This window comes from Protomyctophum bolini, assembly GCF_963924005.1.
Source record: "Protomyctophum bolini genome assembly, chromosome: 2".
Classification (NCBI taxonomy): Eukaryota; Metazoa; Chordata; class Actinopteri; order Myctophiformes; family Myctophidae; genus Protomyctophum; species Protomyctophum bolini.
This window is the reverse complement of record NC_137863.1, coordinates 22,188,638-22,211,433: the sequence shown is the minus strand read 5'-3', so window position 1 is coordinate 22,211,433 and position 22,796 is coordinate 22,188,638. Positions and strand designations below refer to the sequence as shown.

General features: G+C 43.3%; 1 protein-coding gene across 2 annotated transcripts in view; it reads right to left on the bottom strand.

The window, feature by feature from the left end:
• LOC308332205 (sodium-coupled neutral amino acid transporter 3-like) overlaps positions 1–22,796 on the bottom strand; it is a 49,843-nt gene that overhangs the window by 11,960 nt on the left and 15,087 nt on the right. The window contains exons 2-11 of one of the 2 annotated variants that reach the window (XM_080787939.1): positions 20,245–20,513; positions 18,253–18,285; positions 17,700–17,793; positions 17,194–17,309; positions 11,973–12,046; positions 11,060–11,152; positions 9,055–9,136; positions 5,712–5,794; positions 1,976–2,034; positions 289–435 (exon numbers count right to left, since the gene is read on the bottom strand). In XM_080787939.1, coding sequence (XP_080644065.1) covers positions 289–435; positions 1,976–2,034; positions 5,712–5,794; positions 9,055–9,136; positions 11,060–11,152; positions 11,973–12,046; positions 17,194–17,309; positions 17,700–17,793; positions 18,253–18,285; positions 20,245–20,372 — 909 coding nt within the window. In that variant the 5' untranslated portion in view covers positions 20,373–20,513. The remainder of the gene's footprint in view (positions 1–288; positions 436–1,975; positions 2,035–5,711; positions 5,795–9,054; positions 9,137–11,059; positions 11,153–11,972; positions 12,047–17,193; positions 17,310–17,699; positions 17,794–18,252; positions 18,286–20,244; positions 20,514–22,796) is intronic. The other variant, XM_080787940.1, reaches the window with a different exon arrangement.

Below are 22,796 nucleotides of genomic sequence, written 5' to 3'. Positions count from 1 at the left end.
GAACCTAATTAGAAACTGTAAAACAAAGGCCATCGCCTCCTCTTCTGAAGTTCTGCAGGGCAGCCAATTAAGTCTGATGATAAAATGCTGCTGAATTGTGATTCACATGCTGCGAGGCGTGTGATTCGTGACGTGTCGTGTCATTGTCAGCGACATGCCGGTCGGACATGGCTACAATGGATGCCGGTGAATCGGAAGGTGGTTGCTTGTGTGGATTGTACAGTGCGGATGAACGTGAAGGATAATAATAATAATATGAAGTGACTTACAGATACACAGAAGACCTACCGCTGAATTGAGGTTAACCATTTTGGGAATGCAGGCGGGGTCGACCACTCCGGGATCCGTGGCGTTCACGGGGCTCGTGTGGACGAGAGTGGCGTTGAAGGAGTAGTCTGAGAACGGACAGGGAGTGTTGAACTTCTTATAGATGACCTGTGTGAGGAGCACAGAGTCACACACTGTGGTGGGGAAAAAAGGACTCAAATGTTTTACGTGACTAAAAGTATCAATACTGCAATGTACAGAAGTACTCTTGTTGCACGTAAAAAGTCTGGAATTCCAAATTTACTTGAGTGAAAGTACAAAGGTTTTGGCATGAAAATGTATTTAAAGTTACCAAATATAGTTTTCAAATGCAAAAAAATTAATAAATGAAAACAGCAAAACTACAAGCTCACAACACGTCGATCTACAAGCTCCCAATGGAAATACTACAAAACCCTCAAACATTGTACTTAAGTACGGTACTTAAGTAAATGTCCTTAGTTACTTTCCACCACTGTGCGCGGTCGAGGAGTCAAACATAGGCTAAACAAGGACAATATCTATAAGACTTTCAGTCAGCGTCCCGGCAGAGAGAGAGGGGGGGGGGGGATAAACATGACAGGACTCATACGGGAACCACACACACACACACGCACGCACGCGCACGCACGCACGCACACACACACACACACACACACACACACACACACACACACACACACACACACACACACACACACACACACACACACACACACACACACACACACACACACACACACACACACACACACACACACACAAACAGAGTTGGGGGAGAGAGCAGTGTGCATGGATTACAGCTCACACACAATTCAAACTAGGTCAGGGAAAACACACACACACACACACACACACACACACACACACACACACACACACTCGTGGCAGTCGGGGAGCTGCAGGCTAGATAGAGAGAGAGAGAGAGAGAGAGAGAGAGAAACTAGCCCATGGAAATGGGGAGACGGGGAGTGGAATACTAAGGAGGTCATGATAGGAAAACAAACTTCTCAACACTGGGTCTGATTTCAGCGACTCATTCTGCGCCCGTCACACCTGGGTTGATTACCGTCACACCTGGGTTGATTACCACCAAGAGTCCAGACAAACGTCCCGGAAACCGTCCCCGAAATACAATTTGAACCGTCCCAAAGCAAAATGTATACAGTCCCCGGAATAAAAATTATTTTAAAAAGAATAGCGCAAATCTGTGGTGCTATTCCTATTGTAATACTATACACTGATTTAGTCAAAATGCTCCCAGATGGAAAATAGCGCTGGGACTCAATGATGTTAATTGAATACATTTTAGGCTTTGTAATTAATTAATCTCAATTAATCACATTTTAATCGCTTATCAATATTCGACCTGAGATTGAGAACAGTGATATTTATTTTCAAATGGATTTTGGTATAGCAGTGAATCGCTGAGACGCTGGTTCCATTTGTACACTCTCTGCGTTACATACTCATAAGGGTCAATTTGGTTCCTAACTATCATTTAGCTGGGGACCCCCTGGAACTCCCTCAAGGACCCCCCTGGTTGCCCCATGCTGTCTGTGGTGTGATGTGATGCTGTCTGTGGTGTGATGTGATGCTGTCTGTGGTGTGATGTGATGCTGTCTGTGGTGCATGTGATGTGATGCTGCGTCAGGAGGATCAGACTTACAGAGATGAGGAAGAACACCATGCAGCTGAGGGAGAACCCGCTGGTGTATCCCAGATACCCTGAAACAACACACAGTTTACACATTTAGGCATTTAGCAGATGCTCTTAATCCATTTTGACCTGAGATCAGATTTAAAAAATGTCTTCTACATCCTGACAGTTTTCTGAAAAAGCAGACCTATAAAGCTCGTAGGGCGCCGCCTACGAGCTTTATAGGTCTGCTATTTGAGCTTGTAGATCTGCTATTTTTCAATAGCTAAAGCATAACATAATGCACCAAAAGGGGTTCCCGCCCAAAATGGGTTTTAATCCTGGAGGGACTTAACAGTAAGCAAGAACGACACATGGTAATACATCAAATACATAGAAGTAGTCACATGGAAGTAATAGTCATCAAGAATCACAAGCAAGCTATGAACATAAGAAAGTTAATAAGAACCTAATGTCTGTCTAACAGTGGATTATCTTCTGTACAGTGACGGCCAAGCTACACCGGCCATGTGTGCGTTTGATGTAAGCGCACTGCGCACACAAAGTACGCATGCGACATGCCCCGGCGACACCAGATCTGTGGCGGGCGGGAGATTTTGTGCGGGAAGATATATATATACGCTCGCATGGGGGCATACACACGTAAAAAAAATAGAACCGATCCTATTTTTAGAGCACGCGTATCCGTGCAAAATCGCCCGGTGTAGCCCGGCCGTCAAGCTAGAGTTGTCAGGATACCATTTTTTTTAGTACTTCATTTTTTGTACAATACTGAGTACCGATATCATATGAGTACTATATTTTTGTTGAGTAACCACTTATTTTAACCCCTTTTTCTTATAGATGCAAATGGATCTCCGATCTACACTAGTCAGTTGTCATTTATGCTTGTAGATTTTTGGCGATTTGTTGCAGTGTTGGGTCAGACTTGCTCCCGTTGCATTCGTTCAGCCTAGTGTCAAGTGGATGTTTTGGTACTCGGGTCAAAGTATCGTGGCCAGTTCCGAGTACCGAGTACGAGTTCATGAGAGTGGTATCGGACTGAGTAACCTATCGGTATCGGACAACTATAAGTGAAGCTATGAGTATACATTATGCTATATATACCTGCTACACAGGCCTCCTTGGCATCACGGCCGTTTGGACCACTGTTTCCCAAACAGTGGGTTTTTATGGGCCACGACTCAAGTAAAAATCCCATTTTCTTTTTCCTACATTAAAATAAATATGTATATTTCAAAAGTTTTTTTTTATATATATATATATATATTATTTTTTTATGAAAACATTTAAAATATTTTTTTACATTTAAAAACAAAAAAACCCAATAAGAAATGACATATAAATAATAATGAAGTAGTAGTTAAACGAGTCCACAACGCGTGCTTGTAGATCTATCTGCTATTATCATTAGTCTGGGTCCCGGGGCAAACCTCTGTCTAAATCTCTGTTTTGGGTCTCAACGGGCGCTCATTAATGTGGAGAGCCACTGTCAACAGTGAATTATACCACGCAGAATGTGCCTAATGACATGGTGGGCCTGCACTCTGGAGAAATGTGGGTGGGCCTGAAAATGTGCCTGGTGGAATCACAAGCATTGGTTATGGCTTTAGCTTCTAGACTGTGACCCCCCAGATGATAATTTGATCTGGGGACCCCCACCCTGATAAGCACTTCTAGCTTAGCCAAGCTGTCGCGCTGCAGCACGTCTACATAGGTGGTACGCTTCTTTCCCCTCCTGGCTTTGCCCTGGGTTGGCTCCCATAGAGTCAATTTACTTGAGGAGATATAGAAGTATCCAGAGCTTAACATGTCGCTTCAGGGATAGCACTTACCCCGTAGCCATTAGACATCTGAACTCATAGTATATGCATATAGCACTTTAAAAAACTGAATGTAATTTCCTATGCTGCTGGTTTTTGTTTTTGTATTGTACTGTCCTTCTTGTTTGTGTATCTATGGTTGTCTGTATATGTTGAGTATGAACCAAGACAAATTCCTATCAACTTGTTGACATGGCAAATAAATTATTGAATCTTGAATCTTGAATCTTGCCTCAAGTTGGGTGCCCGACGCAGTGCCCTGCCAGCCTCATCCTTCTCTCTCTGACTTTGTCCGTGACCCGTGGTAGGTCCCCATAGAGGTCCACATTTCTGGTCTTTTTATTTTCTTTCTTTATAGGTCCTTTAAAGGTCCTTAAATTGTCACTTCACTGTCATCTGGGAACCAGTCAGTGGCCTTGTGGTTAGAGTGCCCTGAAACTGGGAGGTCAGGGGGGGGGTTGAGAACCACTGCTCTAGACCACTGTAAGTGTAAAGTGATCGGTCGTGATCGGTTGTGGAATCTACCCAGTGGAATCTACCCAGTGGAATCTACCCAGTGGAATCTACCCAGTGGAATCTACCCAGTGGAATCTACCCAGTGGAATCTACCCAGTGGAATCTACCCAGTTCTTATCGATCCACCAATCCGGGTGGGTTCATATTCAATCTAGATCTGAGCGAGTGACCCTGTGCCACACAAAGGCTCAACTGGGTCTGCAAAATGACGGTTGGATTCAGTGGTAGATTGCTGTAGTAAATGCAGTTGAACATTGCCAAGGGATGTACAGTAGTGGACTGGACTGATGTAATGATGTTAGGGGGCTATAGCCCATTATGGGTTTCTGGATGTCAGTGATTGGTTCCGCTCTCCTTATTGTCTTCAGGAAACAGACCCCCGTACAGTACGTGATCAGGGACCTTTAATCTGTCTCCCTTTGGCTCAATATTCTCATGTAATTGCGTAGTAGGCCTACATTGACACTGCTTCCGCAGGCACTGAGGTTCATCTGAATAAGCCCACACAATACTGCAAAACCCTGAATGTTAATTTAACTAAGAGATTGAGCACACATGGGACCAAATGGACCCTTACAGGTCTGTAACTCTGAATGTACAAACGGACGGTCCATGGAACCAAACGGACCCGTAAGGGTGTCAGTGTTGTGGGGGCGCCCTTGAAATAACATCAAAGGTTAGCAAAGCAATGATGTATTACAATGGCCCACATTAGAGCAGGAATATTGAGAGTCACAGCGCGTGGCTAATCTAACATCAGCGGAAGGTTGTTGAGAGAAAGGCAAGAGGACAAAGAACAGGTTCCACCAGGACATTTTATATTCAATAATTCTTTATGTGAATTTTATAATATTTCTTAGGGACAGTGCAAAGAGACAGACAACTGAAGACAGAGAGGTTTGAAATAATGATGCTGTATAATAGCGGGTATGTGTGCGTGCATAAAGTGAGTGGCAAACAGGGTGGAAAAGTGAGTTTAACGTCGTTTAAATGCAATCAGATGTATGGGCTGTCAAGGCCATAAAGTCGTTTTTTGGCCACTCAGTAGGCGTTCCCACATAACTTCCGAGAGTATGATTATGATTTCACGTGCATACCATCTATACAACAACAACAGCATCGTTGTTGTATTATTTTTAGTTTGAGGTTGCCGGTAACCAGTGATGTTCGAAAATAGCAGATTGACAAGCTCACAAAGCTTATAGATCAGCTACTTAAAAAAAGAAAATTGAAATAAAGAAAGAATCGTGTCTTGTCGACTGTAATAACAAAATAGGGATGCCAGGGTGAAAGTGTTTTTTGCTGTTTTCTTTGGCACTTGCGCTGTGCCTTTGTGGCTCATTTTTGTGACAGACAGACAGACAGACAGACAGACAGACAGACAGACAGACAGACAGGTCTCTCACCTAGCTGTTTCATCAGTGCCAGCGGCAGAATCACGGCGATGGACACAGCGATCACGAGGTAGTTGCCCTCCAGGTACCATTCTCTGGAGAGAGAGAGAGAGAGAGAGAGAGAGAGAGAGAGAGAGAGAGAGAGAGAGAACGACACAATCCATTGTAGTGATTTAAAGATAATGGGCGTCACACACTCTGATGAGCCTGAAAAGGCTTCCAGCATGAACAGCTTTGTCCTGATTAAGAGGATGAAGACTAAACAATTTAACCCATTTTGGGCGGGAACCCAAAATGGTTCAAGCATTATGTTATACTTTAGCTATTTTTTTTAAGCCGTGAAACTGTAGTGCAAATCTTTGAATATATCGATATGTTTTAACTCAAATCTTTGCTTCTGGGGGGTCCCTGGAACAACATATTTTCAGGGGGGTCGGTGGCCAATTACATATAATCTAGGGGGTCCTTGACATGAAAATGTTTGAGAACCACTGACATGGCATTTGTAGAATCGTCCTCAGGTCTAAATTAATTAAATGGAATCTCTGAGAGAGGTGCACACCGCACACACACCACCAGGGGGTGAGATCCTATAATAGCCAAAACGGTAACGCACCTTTGGGAAAAGAATCTTAAAAATGAGGAAAATGTTTGCACACTTGGACTCTTGCTGCATAATGATTTATTGACGTTTCGGCCTTTTGGCCTTACTCGGAAAGACGCCGATTCTGAGGAAGGCCAAATTGCCCGAAATGTCATTCAAATAAATCACCTGCATATGGAGCCAAGTGTGCAACTGTTTTCCCCGGGTGTACATAATTGACCCTTACGATCCATTTTTACCTTGAAAACACAAAATACTGACCCGTGCGAGTCAAACTCAGTTTGTGAAACCTCAGATTTTTATTTCACTTAATTGCTTTGCCTGCCCTTAAGTCAGCATGAACTCTCACATGGTAGCGATCGTACACTCAATCATCAGGCCATGACAGACAGACTGACTGACTGACTGACTGACTGACTGACTGACTGACTGACTGACTGGTTGACTGGCGTGCTGACCTGACCAGCTCTCTCCTCAGCTTAGCCAACTGGGCCACTGGTGCATTCCTCTGGCATCCATTGACCAATGAAGAGAGCTAGGAGGACTAAAGGCATATTCATATACTCCAGTTTTAGGGGCGATGAGGTGACCACCGGAAACTTCAACATGGCGTCGCGGTGGTAAAGCGACTCCCACCCAAACACACCGTCTCTCTTGTTTTTTACAAATAACCACGGTTTCGGTGGTCCCTTTATCACCTCAAGACTGGAGTATGAATAGGCCTTTAGTCCATGGTTTGTCAGTGTGACCGACTGTCTAATTTAGAGCTCCACTGATGCTGATCGTCCAGATCTATCTGCCATTATCTGACGACAGGTTGGGCAGTTATGCGTGTGTTTGAAAATGATTGAATAACCCAGCTATATGGTTGACCAGAGTCCCTTCGGGGCTTGTCTGTTTTGCGTTTTCTTCTGTTATTGTTTTGTGGGGAAAGCTTTGACTGAAAAGAGCCGATCGACACGAGTAGTGGTTCCCTATGGAGACACAAAATTAGACTCTTTGGGTCTCCATAGGGAACCACTGCATGCTGGTTATCAAATTATTGACATAAATTCAACTCTCCATGGGGTGAGTAATCGATTTCGGTGATTTCACCTTAAGCAAACATATGACACACTTCTATACTGACACAATCCATCCGACACACACACACACACACACACACACACACACACACACACACACACACACACACACACGCTTGCATGTGTGTGTGTGTGTGTGTGTGTGTGTGTGTGTGTGTGTGTGTGTGTGTGTGTGTGTGTGTGTGTGTGTGTGTGTGTGAGAGATTGTTTTTGGACGGTTGAGGTGATTCATTTCACGGTGACGTCACAGCAGATCTGCATGCAACACAAGCCTTCCTAAAACGGTAGAGGCTCATCCATCCTGCTGCCCTGGGCCATCTGGCCCTGCAGGGACACAGTCACACGTCAAAAACACAGACAGATGCAGATACAGATTCTGTCGGGCAAAAAAACATTCTAACTCCATATTTCACCTTTTTTTGTTGTTTTTGCCCTATTTTATACTTTTTAACCCATTTACTGTAGGACTGAGACCAGATTTTACAAAATGTCTATAAACATGGTTCTCTATGTTTATATTTATTTATATTATATACTATTTCATGTCAAGGATGTATATTCATGTATTTGGCTGCAGACCCCCATTTGAAAATATGTTTTTCCAGGGACCCCCCCTCAGAAGCAAAGATTTGAGTTAAAATCGTTCGCTGTGAAAGCATATATTCAAAGATTTGCTTGTAGATCTGCAAATCTTTTTAAAAAATCAGCTATTGTTTGAAAATTTTAAAAGCTTGTATTGAGCTTGTATTGCATTGTTTTAAATATATAAGGTTTTCTTCATTTCCTGAAAGATTTATATTTTTCATTTCCTGAAAAAATGACCATGTTGGAGTTAGGTGGTTTCTCCCCGACAGCAGAGATCTACAATGCAAATGTTTCCATCCGACAATATAGAAAACCTAGCAAGCAGCAAACAAACAAACAAAACAAAAAAATCCAATTAGGAACCAGCTGTGATCGCAGACGATCCATGGGTGGAACTTTCACACATCAGCAAGCAACTCTCTCTCTCTCTCTCTCTCTCTCTCTCTCTCTCTCTCTCTCTCTCTCTCTCTCAAACGGTTCACGAATGCACAGGAAGATTCCTGAGTGACTGATAGATCTGTCAAGCTTGTTCCGGATGACTCACACGCACAAACGGACGCTTGCACACGTTGCAACCACGTGCAGTACCCCACACTGAGAGAGTGATGCCTGCTGGCCATGCTATGCTGAAGACCCATGCCTTGGTGCACAAACAAAGCGTCACTGAGTGACAACAGAAAAGGGACATCTCATTTGAGCCTGCCTGGTGGTGTACAGCTGCAAGCAAAAAATACACTGGGAGAGAGGCTGTAAGCTTGTTGTTGTTGTTGTTCCAGGGACCCCCCAGAAGCAAAGATTTGAGTTAAAAACGTTCGCTCTGAAAGAATATATGTATATTCAAAGATTTGTGACACATTTTCCCGATTAAAAAAAAATAGCAGATCTACAAGCTTGCGAGTGCCGCACTATGAGCTTGTAGATCCGCTATTTTTCAATAGCTAAAGCTTAAAACACCAAAAGGGGTTCCCGTCCAGAATCATATAATTGCGATTATATAATAATTAGTGACAGGCCTACCTCTATGCCCACATAATGCCCACATAGGCAGTTCTCATATCACAGAGGAGGACATATCACTCACCCTGCAGGCTTGTCCACTCTCAGGAAGGCCTGGATGACCAGAGGGAACTCATACTTGACTATGTAGAGATAACTGGACATGGCTGTGGAGAGGAGGAAGCTGTGGATTAGTACTGAGGGCCACAGAGTATAGGAGGCATGCGCGCGAGCGCACGCTCTCTCTCTCTTTCACTCTCTCACCCACAGAGATAATAAAATATTGCGTACACATGGAGAGACACACTGTGCATGCATGCTGCGTCTCTCTCTCTCTCTCGAACGTGTGTGTGTGTGTGTGTGTGTGTGTGTGTGTGTGTGTGTGTGTGTGTGTGTGTGTGTGTGTGTGTGTGTGTGTGTGTGTGTGTGTGTGTGTGTGTGTGTGTGTGTGTGTGTGTGTGAGTCTCTCTAGTTCAGCCAGTAATATGTGTTGATTAGGCTGTGTATTTGGTTAAGGAGTGGGGACATCCAAGTGTCTTTTCCTTACATACAGTATTCAATCAATCAATCAATCAATCAATCAATACATAGCTCTAATGCGTTGCATTTAGAGCTATGTAGTTTTTTGCTACTCAGCAAAACAAAGGTGGGTTGTGTCATTAGAAAGCCTACTTTCCTTAGTGGGAGCACTCTGAGGTCTGAGCCCCCCACCACACGTATAAAAGGTACTTTTTGGCCAAAAGGGGATTTTGTTTCCACCAGGAAAAAAATACTTTTAGTTACTCCACTGCGCCTTCTACCGATATTGCCCAGAGAACTGCCTCATAGAGAATATTTTTCCTCCGGTGAAAAGAAATCCCTTTCTTCTGGCCAAAAAGTACCGTTCATACTAGTGATGTCCCGACTTTTTTCGTTTCCGATTTCCTCAATTTCTGAGTTAGCCGATACCGAACCGAATATGTTGCGCCCTGAAAATAGCTGAACTACAAGCTAACAACGTGTCGCAGTGAGCTTGTAGATCTGCTATTTGTCCAAAAGTGCCCTCTTATGGGATTTCAACCCCTGCCCCTCTAACACTCTCTGCACGTCTCTGCCGCTGACTAGTAACCTAACAGTAAGAGGGGTAGTGTTATAGTTATAGATTAGTTTATAAGTGTTATAGTTATAGAGGGGTAGTGTGTTGCCTGTGTCTGTGCAGCTACTACTTCTGTGGCTGAGTGGTGTTCTGTGCACAGTGCAAGTGTTGTGTTCTAGTAGTGTGCAACTCTGCATGCGTGCTGCCACCTATTGACCAAAATATTGGGCAAAAAAATGAATTAAAGTGTAAAGGGAACAATGAAAAGTGGACGGTCGAAAAGCTAAACTCATGATCGAAATGTATGCAACGGGCCTGTTGGGACCAGGCCCAGGGGCCTCTGAGCTAGGGGGGGCCCTGAGCTTCACACGGAGGCTCAAGCTTAGGGGCCCCTGGAAAGTGCAAAGTTAATAACAGTTATTAACGTTGATCTTTTTGCCAGTAATGGGCTTATCATGGCAATAAAATAAGCCCAAATGTCCTAGTGGTTTTCAACTGATTGTGAATGAAGGACCACCACCCTGACTTTAACCTGGGGAACATCTGTGGTGTTGGGTGGGGATATGGGCTAAGATTAGTGCTTTTGTATCACTTGCTATGCATCCTGTATACAACATCCCACTGTGTCTCAACTCTCAACCAATGGTCAATTGACTAATAATTTCCTAATAATCATGACTCATCCAGATATTCCAGTGAACTTCCCCCTCTTGAGATTCTGTTGAATTTCTTGACCTCCCACTTGTCAGTAAATGACTGCATGGACGGTCATCAATGTCACCAGGTCATTCAGTTCACTGTTTCTCAACTAGTAGAAAGAAAATGTAAAGAAAAATCTACAAATCCTACATTACTAAATGCATGGTCAGGTCAGGGACCACATGCAATAACGTCACGGACGACCTGTTGAAAACCCCTGTCCTATTATGATACATGTGCGCGTGTGCGTGCATGCGTGCGTGGCTGCGTGCGTGCGTGCGTGCGTGCATGCATGCGTCTGTGCATGTGTGTCTACCTCCAATGTTCTGCAATGTGATGGCAATTCCAGCAGCCATCTTCCCTGGTGTCCCAAAGGCCCTGTAGCCCAGCTGCTCGTACGCACGGATTCCTGGAACACAATTTACACCATTATATTACACATCACAACATACCATACATTAGAACACATCATGCTGCACTGTGAGGGTAGGCAACCTACCAGTGCCAACATTGGCACAAAGGAGGGTGATCACTGGCACACTGCGTGAGAGAGTGTTTTTGGTTTAAAATGTAACTACCGGTATTTTCTCTGGGAGAGCAGCGAGACTCGCACAGCTGTTTTTTATTAGGTGTTCCATCATGCTCGTTTGAAGCACAGCTACTTCAACCAATCAGATTGCTTCCTTGAAAATGACACTTTTTTTGTAACAAGCACTAATGGCACTGGGGGAAATTAACACAATCTACACTGAGATCTATGCTGACATGACAGGTTACTGTACAATGTTTCAATATGTGGGAAAGTGGAGATGCCCTTTCCTTTGCCCTGGCATTTGGCTTTGTGCCCCCCAAAAGATTGACAACATCAAAGGCCTTGTACCTAAACTATTGAAATCTCCCACACGAGAGACCAGGGTTACAATCCAGTTGCAGTTACCTCTCTTGAACCTTGTAGCTACTGTAGTAACTTACATTATAGCATAGCATAAGCATACATTAAACTGATTAAAGCATCATATTACATTAATACCATACAATATTATAAATACCACACATGAACATAAAGATTTGTGATACGTGCTATTAACTAGGCCTATGTCTAGACATTACCGGGCGGTATGTTGATGAGAACATGAAGATACGTATGATATCTATGGACAAGACCGTCCTACAGTATGTGCCAAATCACATTAATGTGTAAATGCAAGCAACTGTATGCACATACATACCTACAATACCAGATAACTTGAGCAGCAAATGGATGGAGTATGAAGAGAGTACTGCCACTACTGTCAGGAGGACCCTACAGAGGAGATATACAACAAATAGACATACCGGTATTCATGAACAAATAATATTAAAATGGTATAAATTATATTTTGAGTGCTAAGCTTTTTTTTTTACTTATTTTTGTTAAAAAAGCGAAATGTCCAATATTCCGATATCAATCATTGCTTTTACAGTGTTTGTTCCATAACAGAGGTATTGACATCTCTCCAGCTCGTTAATTAGTAAACAGAAAATACATTTTCAGGTCAGGATGTCGATTAAATAAGGAAAGATAACTATCAAAGATATTTCATCAGATTCAATTGTATAGTGTTTCGGTTAAAATGTGTCTGCTATTAAGTATATTTTTGTTTCATCGCTTCCAATTTAACTCCTTGTTGGATAAAATTGGTATCCCTACCTGAAAAGGTATTTTCTGCTTATCAAAGATAAGCAGAGAGAGGGACCCCTGTTACTGAATAAATGCCACACATCAGAATATCTAAAGCTATTTAACACTTATTTTAACAAAACAACATTATTACTTATACAACCCTTTCTAGTTTCCTCAATGGCCTAATAAAAAGTCCCAGTTTGAAGTCAGAACCAAAACGGCCGTGTGAATGTGGTCAACAGATCACATTCTTAATCTGTGCATTAGGTTGGAGACTTATTTATGCAGCTGTGGCACGGAGATGAGATTGTTGGATATTGGAGGTTTGAAGAGCGGGGTTCCCGTGGCTCTGGTTCACCCTGGGCTGGACTCCAGCAGGGCTAGGCTGGCTGCACGTTGCACAAGCCGCTAGGCCGCTACCACAGGAAATAAGCAGTATAAGCACACACATCAAATGGGCTATTTTTAAATGGGAAATATATTTACAAGGCAACGGTAAGGCGTGTTGGGGCAAGAGGAAAACTATTCTGGACTTTTCTGCAAATTAAGTCCTCAATGTAGTTAATTTCACTCTCACAGGGTTCAACTTAATTTTGCAGTGCTTTTTTCCCCCTTTTTTGTCCATATCTTCAAATGTGTCAGTTCTCCAGCCGCCATCCTTTGGCCAAAGGCCCTGGTGTGGCCTCAATTTATAAAGAACTTCATCTACTGACGTTCACGGGGCATGCCCTCTTCAAGCTATACTAGTACTACCAATCTATTTTCTCCCCCTTTTGTTGCTCTTGCCAACCAAAACTCTCTCTCTCTCTCTCTCTCTCTCTCTCTCCCTCTCTCTCTCAGTCTTGCTGGAATGCCCAAGCGGCACGTCTTTCACCTCGACTTCAACTCTTGGCTGTCTGTCTTTGGCTCAATGTGTCCGAGCATCGTGGAAGAATGCGTTGTGGTGGAAAACAGTCGACCAATGCATTGGTGCCATGGGTGGGAGGACAGATCTGCTGACAGTCAGTCAGCAGTCAGAAAAGAACGTGCAAACCAGGCCTGTGTCAGCCTGCCAAGAACAATCTCCATAATTATTATTGTATCAGACTACCATGGGAGGTGGAGCGAAATGTCATTTTGGCCCTAAATTCTAATTACTGTACTACTCATCAAGTTATCCATCAACTTGTGAACAGATACATAGAAACTACACTGCAAACCGCAAGTTGAGGACACCATGACTCAAAAGCGTCCTTATCTCACCCCTGTTTCCACACGCTTGTAGATCGGTCCATTTTCAAATGGCTTACGTATTAGTGTGTGGTTAAATCCCAGAGTGTGAAAATGGGCCCAACCTTTTGGGGATTACAGGGTGTAGACCCGAGGTACTGCCATGTTATACAAATACCGTATAAACACGCTCTTTGTTCGGCGAAAAGCCCTACGGTAATTACATGACAAAGTGTGACCCGTTTCCTTCCAGGAAGGCATTGGTCATGATCCCACCCGAGGCCAGCGAGGCAACCGCTGGAGTGAACTGAACTGGCCCTGAATCCGTGCCTCACACAAGCCGTCATGGGTCATAAGTATGACATAACACCTGCAGGCAGGGATGGAGAGAGTACTACTCAAATAGAAGGACGAGGAATGTCCCGATTACGTTCTTTTACTCCCGATCCGATTCCGATCATTTGATTTTGAGCATCTGCCGATACCGATTTTCTTTCCCCGATCCGATATTTATATTTTATAGAACACGTTTATGCCATATCACTATAGTACAATATCCCAAATAACAAGACAATTACCAGTTTAATATCATGATATGGATATAATATTGATACTAGGGATGTCCCGATCACGTTTTTTGGCTCCCGATCCGATTACGATCATTTGAAAATGACGTGATCGGCCCCCGATATCCGATCGGGACTACCCTAAGAAGGACTGTTACAGTACGTCACTTAGAAATACGAGTATGCACGCAGTGGTTTACATGAGGGCTCGTTTTGAGAAATAATATTATAAATATAGTATTATTTTAGTTCATCAATAAAGCTATTGACTCTACAGCTACTGACTGGTGCAGACCTTTTATTTATTTGTCTGTGATTCCCATTGGTCCGACTCTCACGCCGACCTTCCAGTGTCTGTGATTCTCATTGGTCGCACTCCCACGCCGACCTTCCAGTGTCTGTGATTCTCATTGGTCGCACTCCCACGCCGACCTTCCGGTAGACGTGCCAGCTCTGCTCTGTTTTCCTTTATAGTATCTGTTACTTGACTTATAACCACATTAACCCTGGAGTCGCTAATTCGAGGATGTCATCATAAAGGCAAAAACATCTCCAAAATAGCTTAGGCCGCTATATGCGTAATTTATACTTTGTCTCTCGAGCCACACTGACTGAAGCGCTACAGCGGACACTCTACAGCCAGCACTGCTGGAAAAACGAGGTATGGATGGAGGCCTCTCTTCCAAACTGTGGCTGCATTACACTCGTTTCACTGCATGTCAGACCAACTTCTGACAATGGCCAAATTACCATATAGCTCGGCTAGTCACAACATCTCCCGTGCACCTGTTCTGGTGTAGTATGAGGCTTAACATTTATAGATAGGTATGGTTAAAATGAAAGGACATCCAGAGCATAACCATTGCAATGTTACAGACACCCTCCCTTTCAAATTCAATGGATGCTCTCCAAAGTGGGGAGCATCTTTTCCTCAAGAGACAGCTTTGTCAAAGGATTGCCTTATGAGGGAAATGAGGTTCAAAGCAAAATTACAGTAAACTGAATACCCTCCTGACAACACACTGTAACTGTAGATGGCCCAGAATATATATATATATATATATTCAAAAATAGTGAAAAGAACAGTGGAATTCAGCAATAGGGAGGCCAAAGCCAGGTACTATTTCTATGGCCTTGCATGTCCCTTTTGTATTATTCAGTACAATCATCAGGCAGCCCAGATTTCTACAACCACCCATGGCTATATACTGTATGACTGCAGAAGTCTGGGCTGCCTTGAATTTCTTAATCAAAGGGGTATTATATGGAGGCTCACAGCATGGGGCCAAGAATGCTAATGTTAAAGAACAAGATAAAGCCCGGCCAAATTCAACACCAGATACCTTGTAAATGAGTGCTGAGATGTGAAAAAATGGCTCCAGGACAAAGGGTGCACAGTGCAGTGTAGATCTACTCTGTGCTATCTGGTTAGATTAGCCTCTGGAAACATGAGCTGAATTATTTTGAGAATCACCAGTAATAAACCATGAAAGTGTCTGAAGACCTGGTTGGTTGGTTACCTATGAATCGTGAACTAAATCTAAAATGACATCATGAGCTTTAATTTGATTAATTCAAATAGCCTGTATACTTACTACAGCAGGCTCACACCTGCATGCCAGTTTGGAGCGGGTCGGTTCTGTAGAACCACTGCTCTGAAGGTCTTCACACTTTTTCATGGCACATCATTTAGCGTTATCTGTGTCACTGTGCATGATTCGTGTCATGAAATTCACGTCATTTGCGTCGTTTTGTGTGATTCACGCTGGATCATTCAGTCGCATATTTTTTGGGTAATTTTTGCATAATTTGCATCATGTTATTTGATTTGAATTGAATTGCGTTCCCCTAGATAGAAGAAGATTCCCCTATCCTGTTTTCCCCCTAACAGAAGAGATGCCACCATCATTTCGGTAGCCATTTTGAAATCCCTTCTTGTATTAGCACTGCTTGCTTAGTCACTGTGAAAAATGTATAAACTGTGTGCTTATTATTCACAGCAGCCAGCAGTGTACTGCTGTGCCATTTACATAATAACTCAATTCCACCGCCATTGTAGGCTACTTCATTATATCACAGAGCCTGAAACCTTAATTAAATCTCAGACACAGATACTTATCAAACAACGATTCTAATGCATCATCAGTCTCTGTGCGTTATTATGAGCCATCAGAGTAGAGAGCATTTATCTACCGAGCATTCAATTAGGGCTTTCAACAAATACAGGCTGCCTGCCTGGGTTAATTACCTATAACAATTAAGTGCTATTTTTGCGTTAAACCCAGACCTCCAGTGAGAAAATCTACAGTAAGTGGAAGGCTTGAACTGCGTCAGCGAACATCTGCGAGCTCCAGTTTTAACTGTAATGGCTGCAAATTGCAATCGCAGCTGTTTTCACCTAATAGAGCACGTCACTGACGCCATGATACGTCAACATCTGTTCAACTTGTTTTCTTCACCATCCATAGTTGATTTGGACAGCAATGTTTTTATTTTAGTTTTAGTCATAGTCTCTTGAATAGTTTTCATTTCGTTTTAGTCACATTGTAATCACCTGGAATGTTTTAGCGTCTAATTTTAGTCGACTAAATCTACAGTTGATTTAGTCGACTAAAATGTATTTTGGCGGGCCTTGATGCCATCATAATGGCTGATTTTACAAGCTCACAACGCGTCCGACCTACAAGCTCACAACGCATCGCAGCGTGACGTGTTTGCAACCAAGTGTAAAATTAATGACTTATATTGTATATCTTGTCCACTAGTTCCTTCCAGATTTTGGTCTTGTTTTTATTTGTTGACGAAATTGTCAATATATTTAGTTAGTTTTAGTTTTAGTTTTAGAAATTGTCAATATATTTATAGTTAGTTTTAGTTTTAGTATATATATACACTATATATAGTCATCATAGCTTAGTTTTCATTTAGTTTTCATCACTGAAAAAGGGTAGTCGACGAACATAGTCATAGTATTAGTCGAGGAAATACATTCATCTGGCTGTGTGAACTCACAGGAACAGGACCACCCCTGTGTTGGCCATGGCGTACGCCAGTCCCAGGATCCCGCTGCCCATGATGGCGTTGCCCAAGTTGAACACCGACATCCCAAACGAGGTCTTCCCCTCGAACTGATGTCGATGACAAAAGAGAGAAATGAAGCAGGTTAAGAGTAATATGCTGTAGTGCAAACTTTTTAGTTCAAGACTCCCCGGGACGTGAAATTAGCAGATCTACATGCTCAGAACGGGTCGCTTCCCGCCACGTTGTGAGCTTGTTGATCGGCTGTTTTCATATACTTAAACATTAGTTTTCTAATCCTTTAATTCGTTTTTAGTTCATGATAAATGTGTTTTTTTTTAGGAATCTTTTTCACATTGTGTGTGAATCTTTTTTTAAATAATAATAATGAAAAAAAAATGTAGGAAACAAAACGTAAAGGGAACCATAAAATTGTGTCCGCGACCCACAAATGCATGCTGCTTAAAATACAAAATGAACAACTGGGAAAACAGACGTACATCTGTAAAGCGAGTGGTCTTCTTGTCGTCCATGCTCGATAAGAACTCCTGGCTGTCTGCGCGGTTGGCCTCCGTGTCCGCCGTTCTGTGGGGACTCAAAGGAAAAAGAGAAACACAGTTGTCGTAAGAACATGAGGGCACAAGAGCAACACACATACAAAAGACACCCCCCAAAAGGCCAGCAACAACCCTGGGAATCCCAATTCCAACGCTACAATTTCTCTTTCAACACAACCAGGGACAGGACTTAAATTGTCATGCAGTTTCTCTGTCTGTGTGTTTATATTTAGTATCGATGAGTAAAGGCCTATTCATAGTCTGGAGTTTTGGTGGTGAGGTGACCACCGGAGCTGTAATACGTGGAGTGGTGGACGTGATGAGTAAAAACTGAGAGAAGGGCTGGGGAGAGCGGTGGTTTGCTCTTCACCGCCGCTCAGTGACATCATGTTGTAGTTCGGTGGTCACCTCACCACCTAAAATCCAGACTATGAATAATCCTTTTATCAGGGGCACGTGCGACACACATGCTCTGCTCATCATCAGTGTTACATACCTGGCATTTTGAGCACTATTGGGAACAACTTCCCTAGAGAGAGGTAGAGAGAGAGGAACCATCCATCGCCCAATGAGAGCACAAAGAGGAGAAACAACAGACAACCTCAGTTATAGTCCTGTTATAAGAGAAAACAATATGATCCACTCTGCAGTGGATTAACCCACATGAACTCTCTACGCTTGACGAACATTCTGCAAATATGGGTGAATATTCAGCAACGAAAAAAACAAATAAATATATACAAACTCAACCCTTGAAGATCGTCTATGGATATCTATCTACCTATTGGATAGATAGATGACGGGCGCAGTACTTAGTTTAGACAGTTATGCACCCCTAGATGATTACATGACTAGTTAGTTGCTGCGAGAGTGAGGTCTAGCCAACACCAACTCTGGATTCCTGGATCGCTGCCCTCCACAATTTGAGTGTTGTCAGCCAAGCTGTCGCGTCGCAGCACGTACATAGGTGGTACGCTTCTTTCCCCTCCTGGCTTTGCCCTGCGTTGGCTCCCATAGGGTCAATTTACTTGCCTCAAGTTCTGGGTGCCTGACGCAGTGCCCTGCCAGCCTCATCCTTCTCTCTTACATGACTAATAAAACTGTTACACAGACCCTCAGATAAACAGGCAGCCTCCTGAATGTTTATTGACTGGGCTCACAGTCACTCACACAGACAACCTGTTAACGAAAGCCATGGTCAAGATTAATGTGGCTGCATCTACTGTAGGTGATGAAACAAGACAAATTATTATTTTATCCGGGCAAAGCAGGTCAGGTCTTCTACACCAAAAGAGAAACAATTAGTCTCTCAAGCCAGACCACAAGATTATTATCGGTTTGCATTTTGTCATTCATTTTTTATTTCATTTTGAGTTTTCTTTTTCTATTTTAGTTTAGTTTTTTTAATCATTTTTAAAGTGGGTTTGCTAATTAATTTAGTATTTTTTTTATAACGGCTTAGTTTTGACTAGTGCTAGATTTAGGTTTTTTCTTAATATGGATTACCCAACCCTGCAGAAGTCTCTTGACGGGTGCTACACCAGAATGCTGCGTGCTGTACTTAACAACAGCAAGAGCGTACATGTTACCAACAATACCCTGTATGAGGGAATACCAAGGGTGAGCCAGAAAGTAGCAGCCAGGAGAATGAGACTAGCGGGGCACTGCCAAAGACATCAAGAACTGCCAGCCAACAAAGTAGTGCTGTGGGAACCAACACACGGGCACCGGTCACGAGGACGTCCCACATTAACATAATGTGGATGTACTCAAGAACGACGCAGGAGCGCAAAGCACCAACGAGCTGGTCGGATGTACAGTATGGAGAACCAGGATGACTGGAAGCGACGATGGAGGTCTCGTCTGAGGACGACCTAGAGAGATTAAGCGCAATACATACTCCTTCCGACATCAGGCTTCCCGAACTAATAGTTGGGCGAGTCGGGACATCTGGAGGATCTAACATGCCGTCTAACAACCCTAGATGACGTGAAATTACACCGCCAAACTTCAAATGCACGTATACTGTATGGACTATGGAGCCAATTGCACATAATATGGAGATCAACGTGCACTGAATTTCAACATGGAATTTGTTGCTTTCTCAATATTCAGAGGGTTTATTCATTCAATCCCCTTTTAGGTGATCACAGTTTCACCTAAAAGGTGAGTATACTTATTGCTTAAACGTAAAGGCCTATTCATACTCCACTTTTAGGTGATAAGGTGAAAACTACAACATGACGTCACCACGCTGCGGTGGTAAGCCACTCACCGCTTTCCCAAAAACATCTGTTTTTACTAAACACCGTTTCAGTGGTAAAACTGGAGTTTGAATAGGCCTTATAAGTTCATCAGTATCAGATATGTCAGTTCCATGAACTCAGAAAGGACTTTCCCTCCCATTTTGGGAGGAAATAACATTCTACTTTCTGTACTATTCTTTCTATACTTTTACTATCTTCTTACTATTTGATCGTATACTTACTCAGAATCCTGAGCGGGGGATGTTTCTGTGGTCATATCCGCTGGCTCATGCCCTTTCCCGTTAGGAATAGTGTTGGCGTCACCAGCAGGAGCGGTTTCCACGGTCTCAGCTGGTTTATCCTCACTCATCTCTGCTCCTCCGGTGCCTCGTTGTGTGTATGTGTATGTGAAGTTGTGAACGTGTGTGTTTTAAGTGTGTGTAAATGTTTGATGTGTGAATGTTTTGGATGTGTGTGCTGCACACCAGCTTTTTTATTTTCCTTCAGAAATCTGTGGAGAGAGAAAAACAAATAATGGGGCCGTTAGCAAAAGTATTTGTGCCTTTCACTTTTCTATGCTTTAAAAGCTAGCAGCCATCTTGTTCTGCTGGGCCGGCAGAGCAAGGCCTTCATCATGACTGACTGTCTGTCTTGAGTGATGAACTTACAGCAGAGACCATTTATTTTTATTTGACAAACATTGAGACTGATAGTGCACACAGGTTGCATTCCAACTCAGTTAGTTTGATGCGCACTGGGGTTTAATTTATCTCAAAACCCTCTGTATATGAGGCTCGTGAGACGATCCAAAGCAAGCCCCTGAGGTGAGTGAGGGCTGAATAGCCTTGGGCACTTCCTCCGCCTATCATATCTCAGCCAATCACAGTGATCAGGGGTCAGGGTTTTGAAGACAGCTGGTTTGGGAATTGCTTACGCTTGAAAGAAATCAAGGAGTATATATTCAAAGTTGGTAGACATTCTTTTTTTTTTTTACAGTACAGTTGAGACAAGAAACAGGGAGAGAGAGACAGTGAGTGACACGTAGCAAACGTTGTCAGGATCGGGAATCGATTCGAACCCGCAATTTGCTGTCAGGCTACATTAGAATCTATGGCCCTCATTTATCAATGGAGTGTAAATTCTGCCTCAAATTCCTGCGTGGGTTTTGGCAAACACTTGCTCAAAACAATTTCTTCCCAGCTGAAAACGGAAAGCGCTCATCTAAAAAAAGCTCCCACGCGGCTGGGTTGAAAATAAATCAGCTCTTGGCATGAAGATAAAAACACCACACGTGAACGCGAGCAACGTCGCGCTGCTGCAGTTTCCCAGAATGTGGCGCGTTACTTGGGGGATGTCTAGTTGTAATGTAATGTTCACGGGTGTCATTTCTTGGTACCATGAAATTATAGTGTATTCATCAGAAATATTCGTTTGGTCTAATCTCTCAAACTAACTAATACATTTGGATATATTAAGTAGTTCATTCTTTGTGTCAGAGTGGTACTTAAAGTTAAAAAAATGCACATGCCTTTAATATGAGCGTATATACTAGGTACAATGCAGACAACACAGACAACACAATATAGTGGTTGTGCCAACTCCCCTCCAGGTGTATCCCTGTGTCACTCACTGCTAACCCATACACTGTTTGATCTGTAGTCAACCACATGTCCCCTCTGATACATATGGAGTTGCTTGCTAGCCACCTTTTTTGAGCGGTGCCTGGCCGCATGTGTATGTCTGAGTCTGAGTGTATGTCTGTCTGTCTGAGTACAAGGCCTCAACAGCTGCAATACCACTCGGTGACCTAAAGTGGCACTGTTGATCAGCCTAAAGGTACGTTTAGACTTGGATGGTTAGAGCGGCGGGATTACATACAAAGTCAATGCAAAGACGAGAAGTTGTGCGAGCGCCGCAAACGGGCGCGGCGCGACCTGCCGTAGCACAAACGGGACGAACCGAGGCAAATATCTAAATTCAAGTCTGAACGCACCTAAAAAGGGCCATTCACACTGAGCACTATAACTGAAACTGCAGCCAACCAGAGCTTGTTGATCAGTTCACATGAGTGTGATTTTTTTTTCTTCACCTGAATTTTAACCGGGAATCCATAATGTGTGCATATATGGACATGCTGTTCCTCCCAATTCTGCTCCCTGTTGTACACCTCGACTATCCTGTAGGAGTCACTATAGCACAGCGACAGAGAATGCCAGGCGTATAGGGCCAAGGATATAGGAAGGAACTCCATGACCTTTACCCCTGCACCACACCTCACTAACAATGTGTTAATGCTATGAAACAAAAAAGATCTGTTACCAGCCACTCAAGGAATGTTGGAAGATAAATGAGGCATGCCACGACTACTATACAAGGCTGTTCACATGAGCCTCAAGCTTCCTTCCAGGACTCTAGAAACGTGACTGAGTTCTAAAACACTTTCCAAGAAATGCTGGAACACAGACCTAAACATTTAAACACACCATGTCTTGCATAAACGCACACACACAGACACGTGCGTGCGTGCGTCCGCACGTGCGTGCGTGCGTGTGCATCCACTGAATACAAACCTTCCAACCGCGACTACAGCAAACAGAAAGTTAAACTGTGGTTTCCACGGGCGTCCCACAATTATGTAATTGACACGTCAACTGACAGGTATTCTCTTGGTGCTTCCTCAATGCAGAGAGCATGAAAGTCAGCTGCAACACACAGAGCGTTTTGTACAGTCGGGCCCCTGCAGGCCCCTCGGCTCCGTTGCAGGCCCCTCGGCTCCGCTTGCCTTGCATCCCCG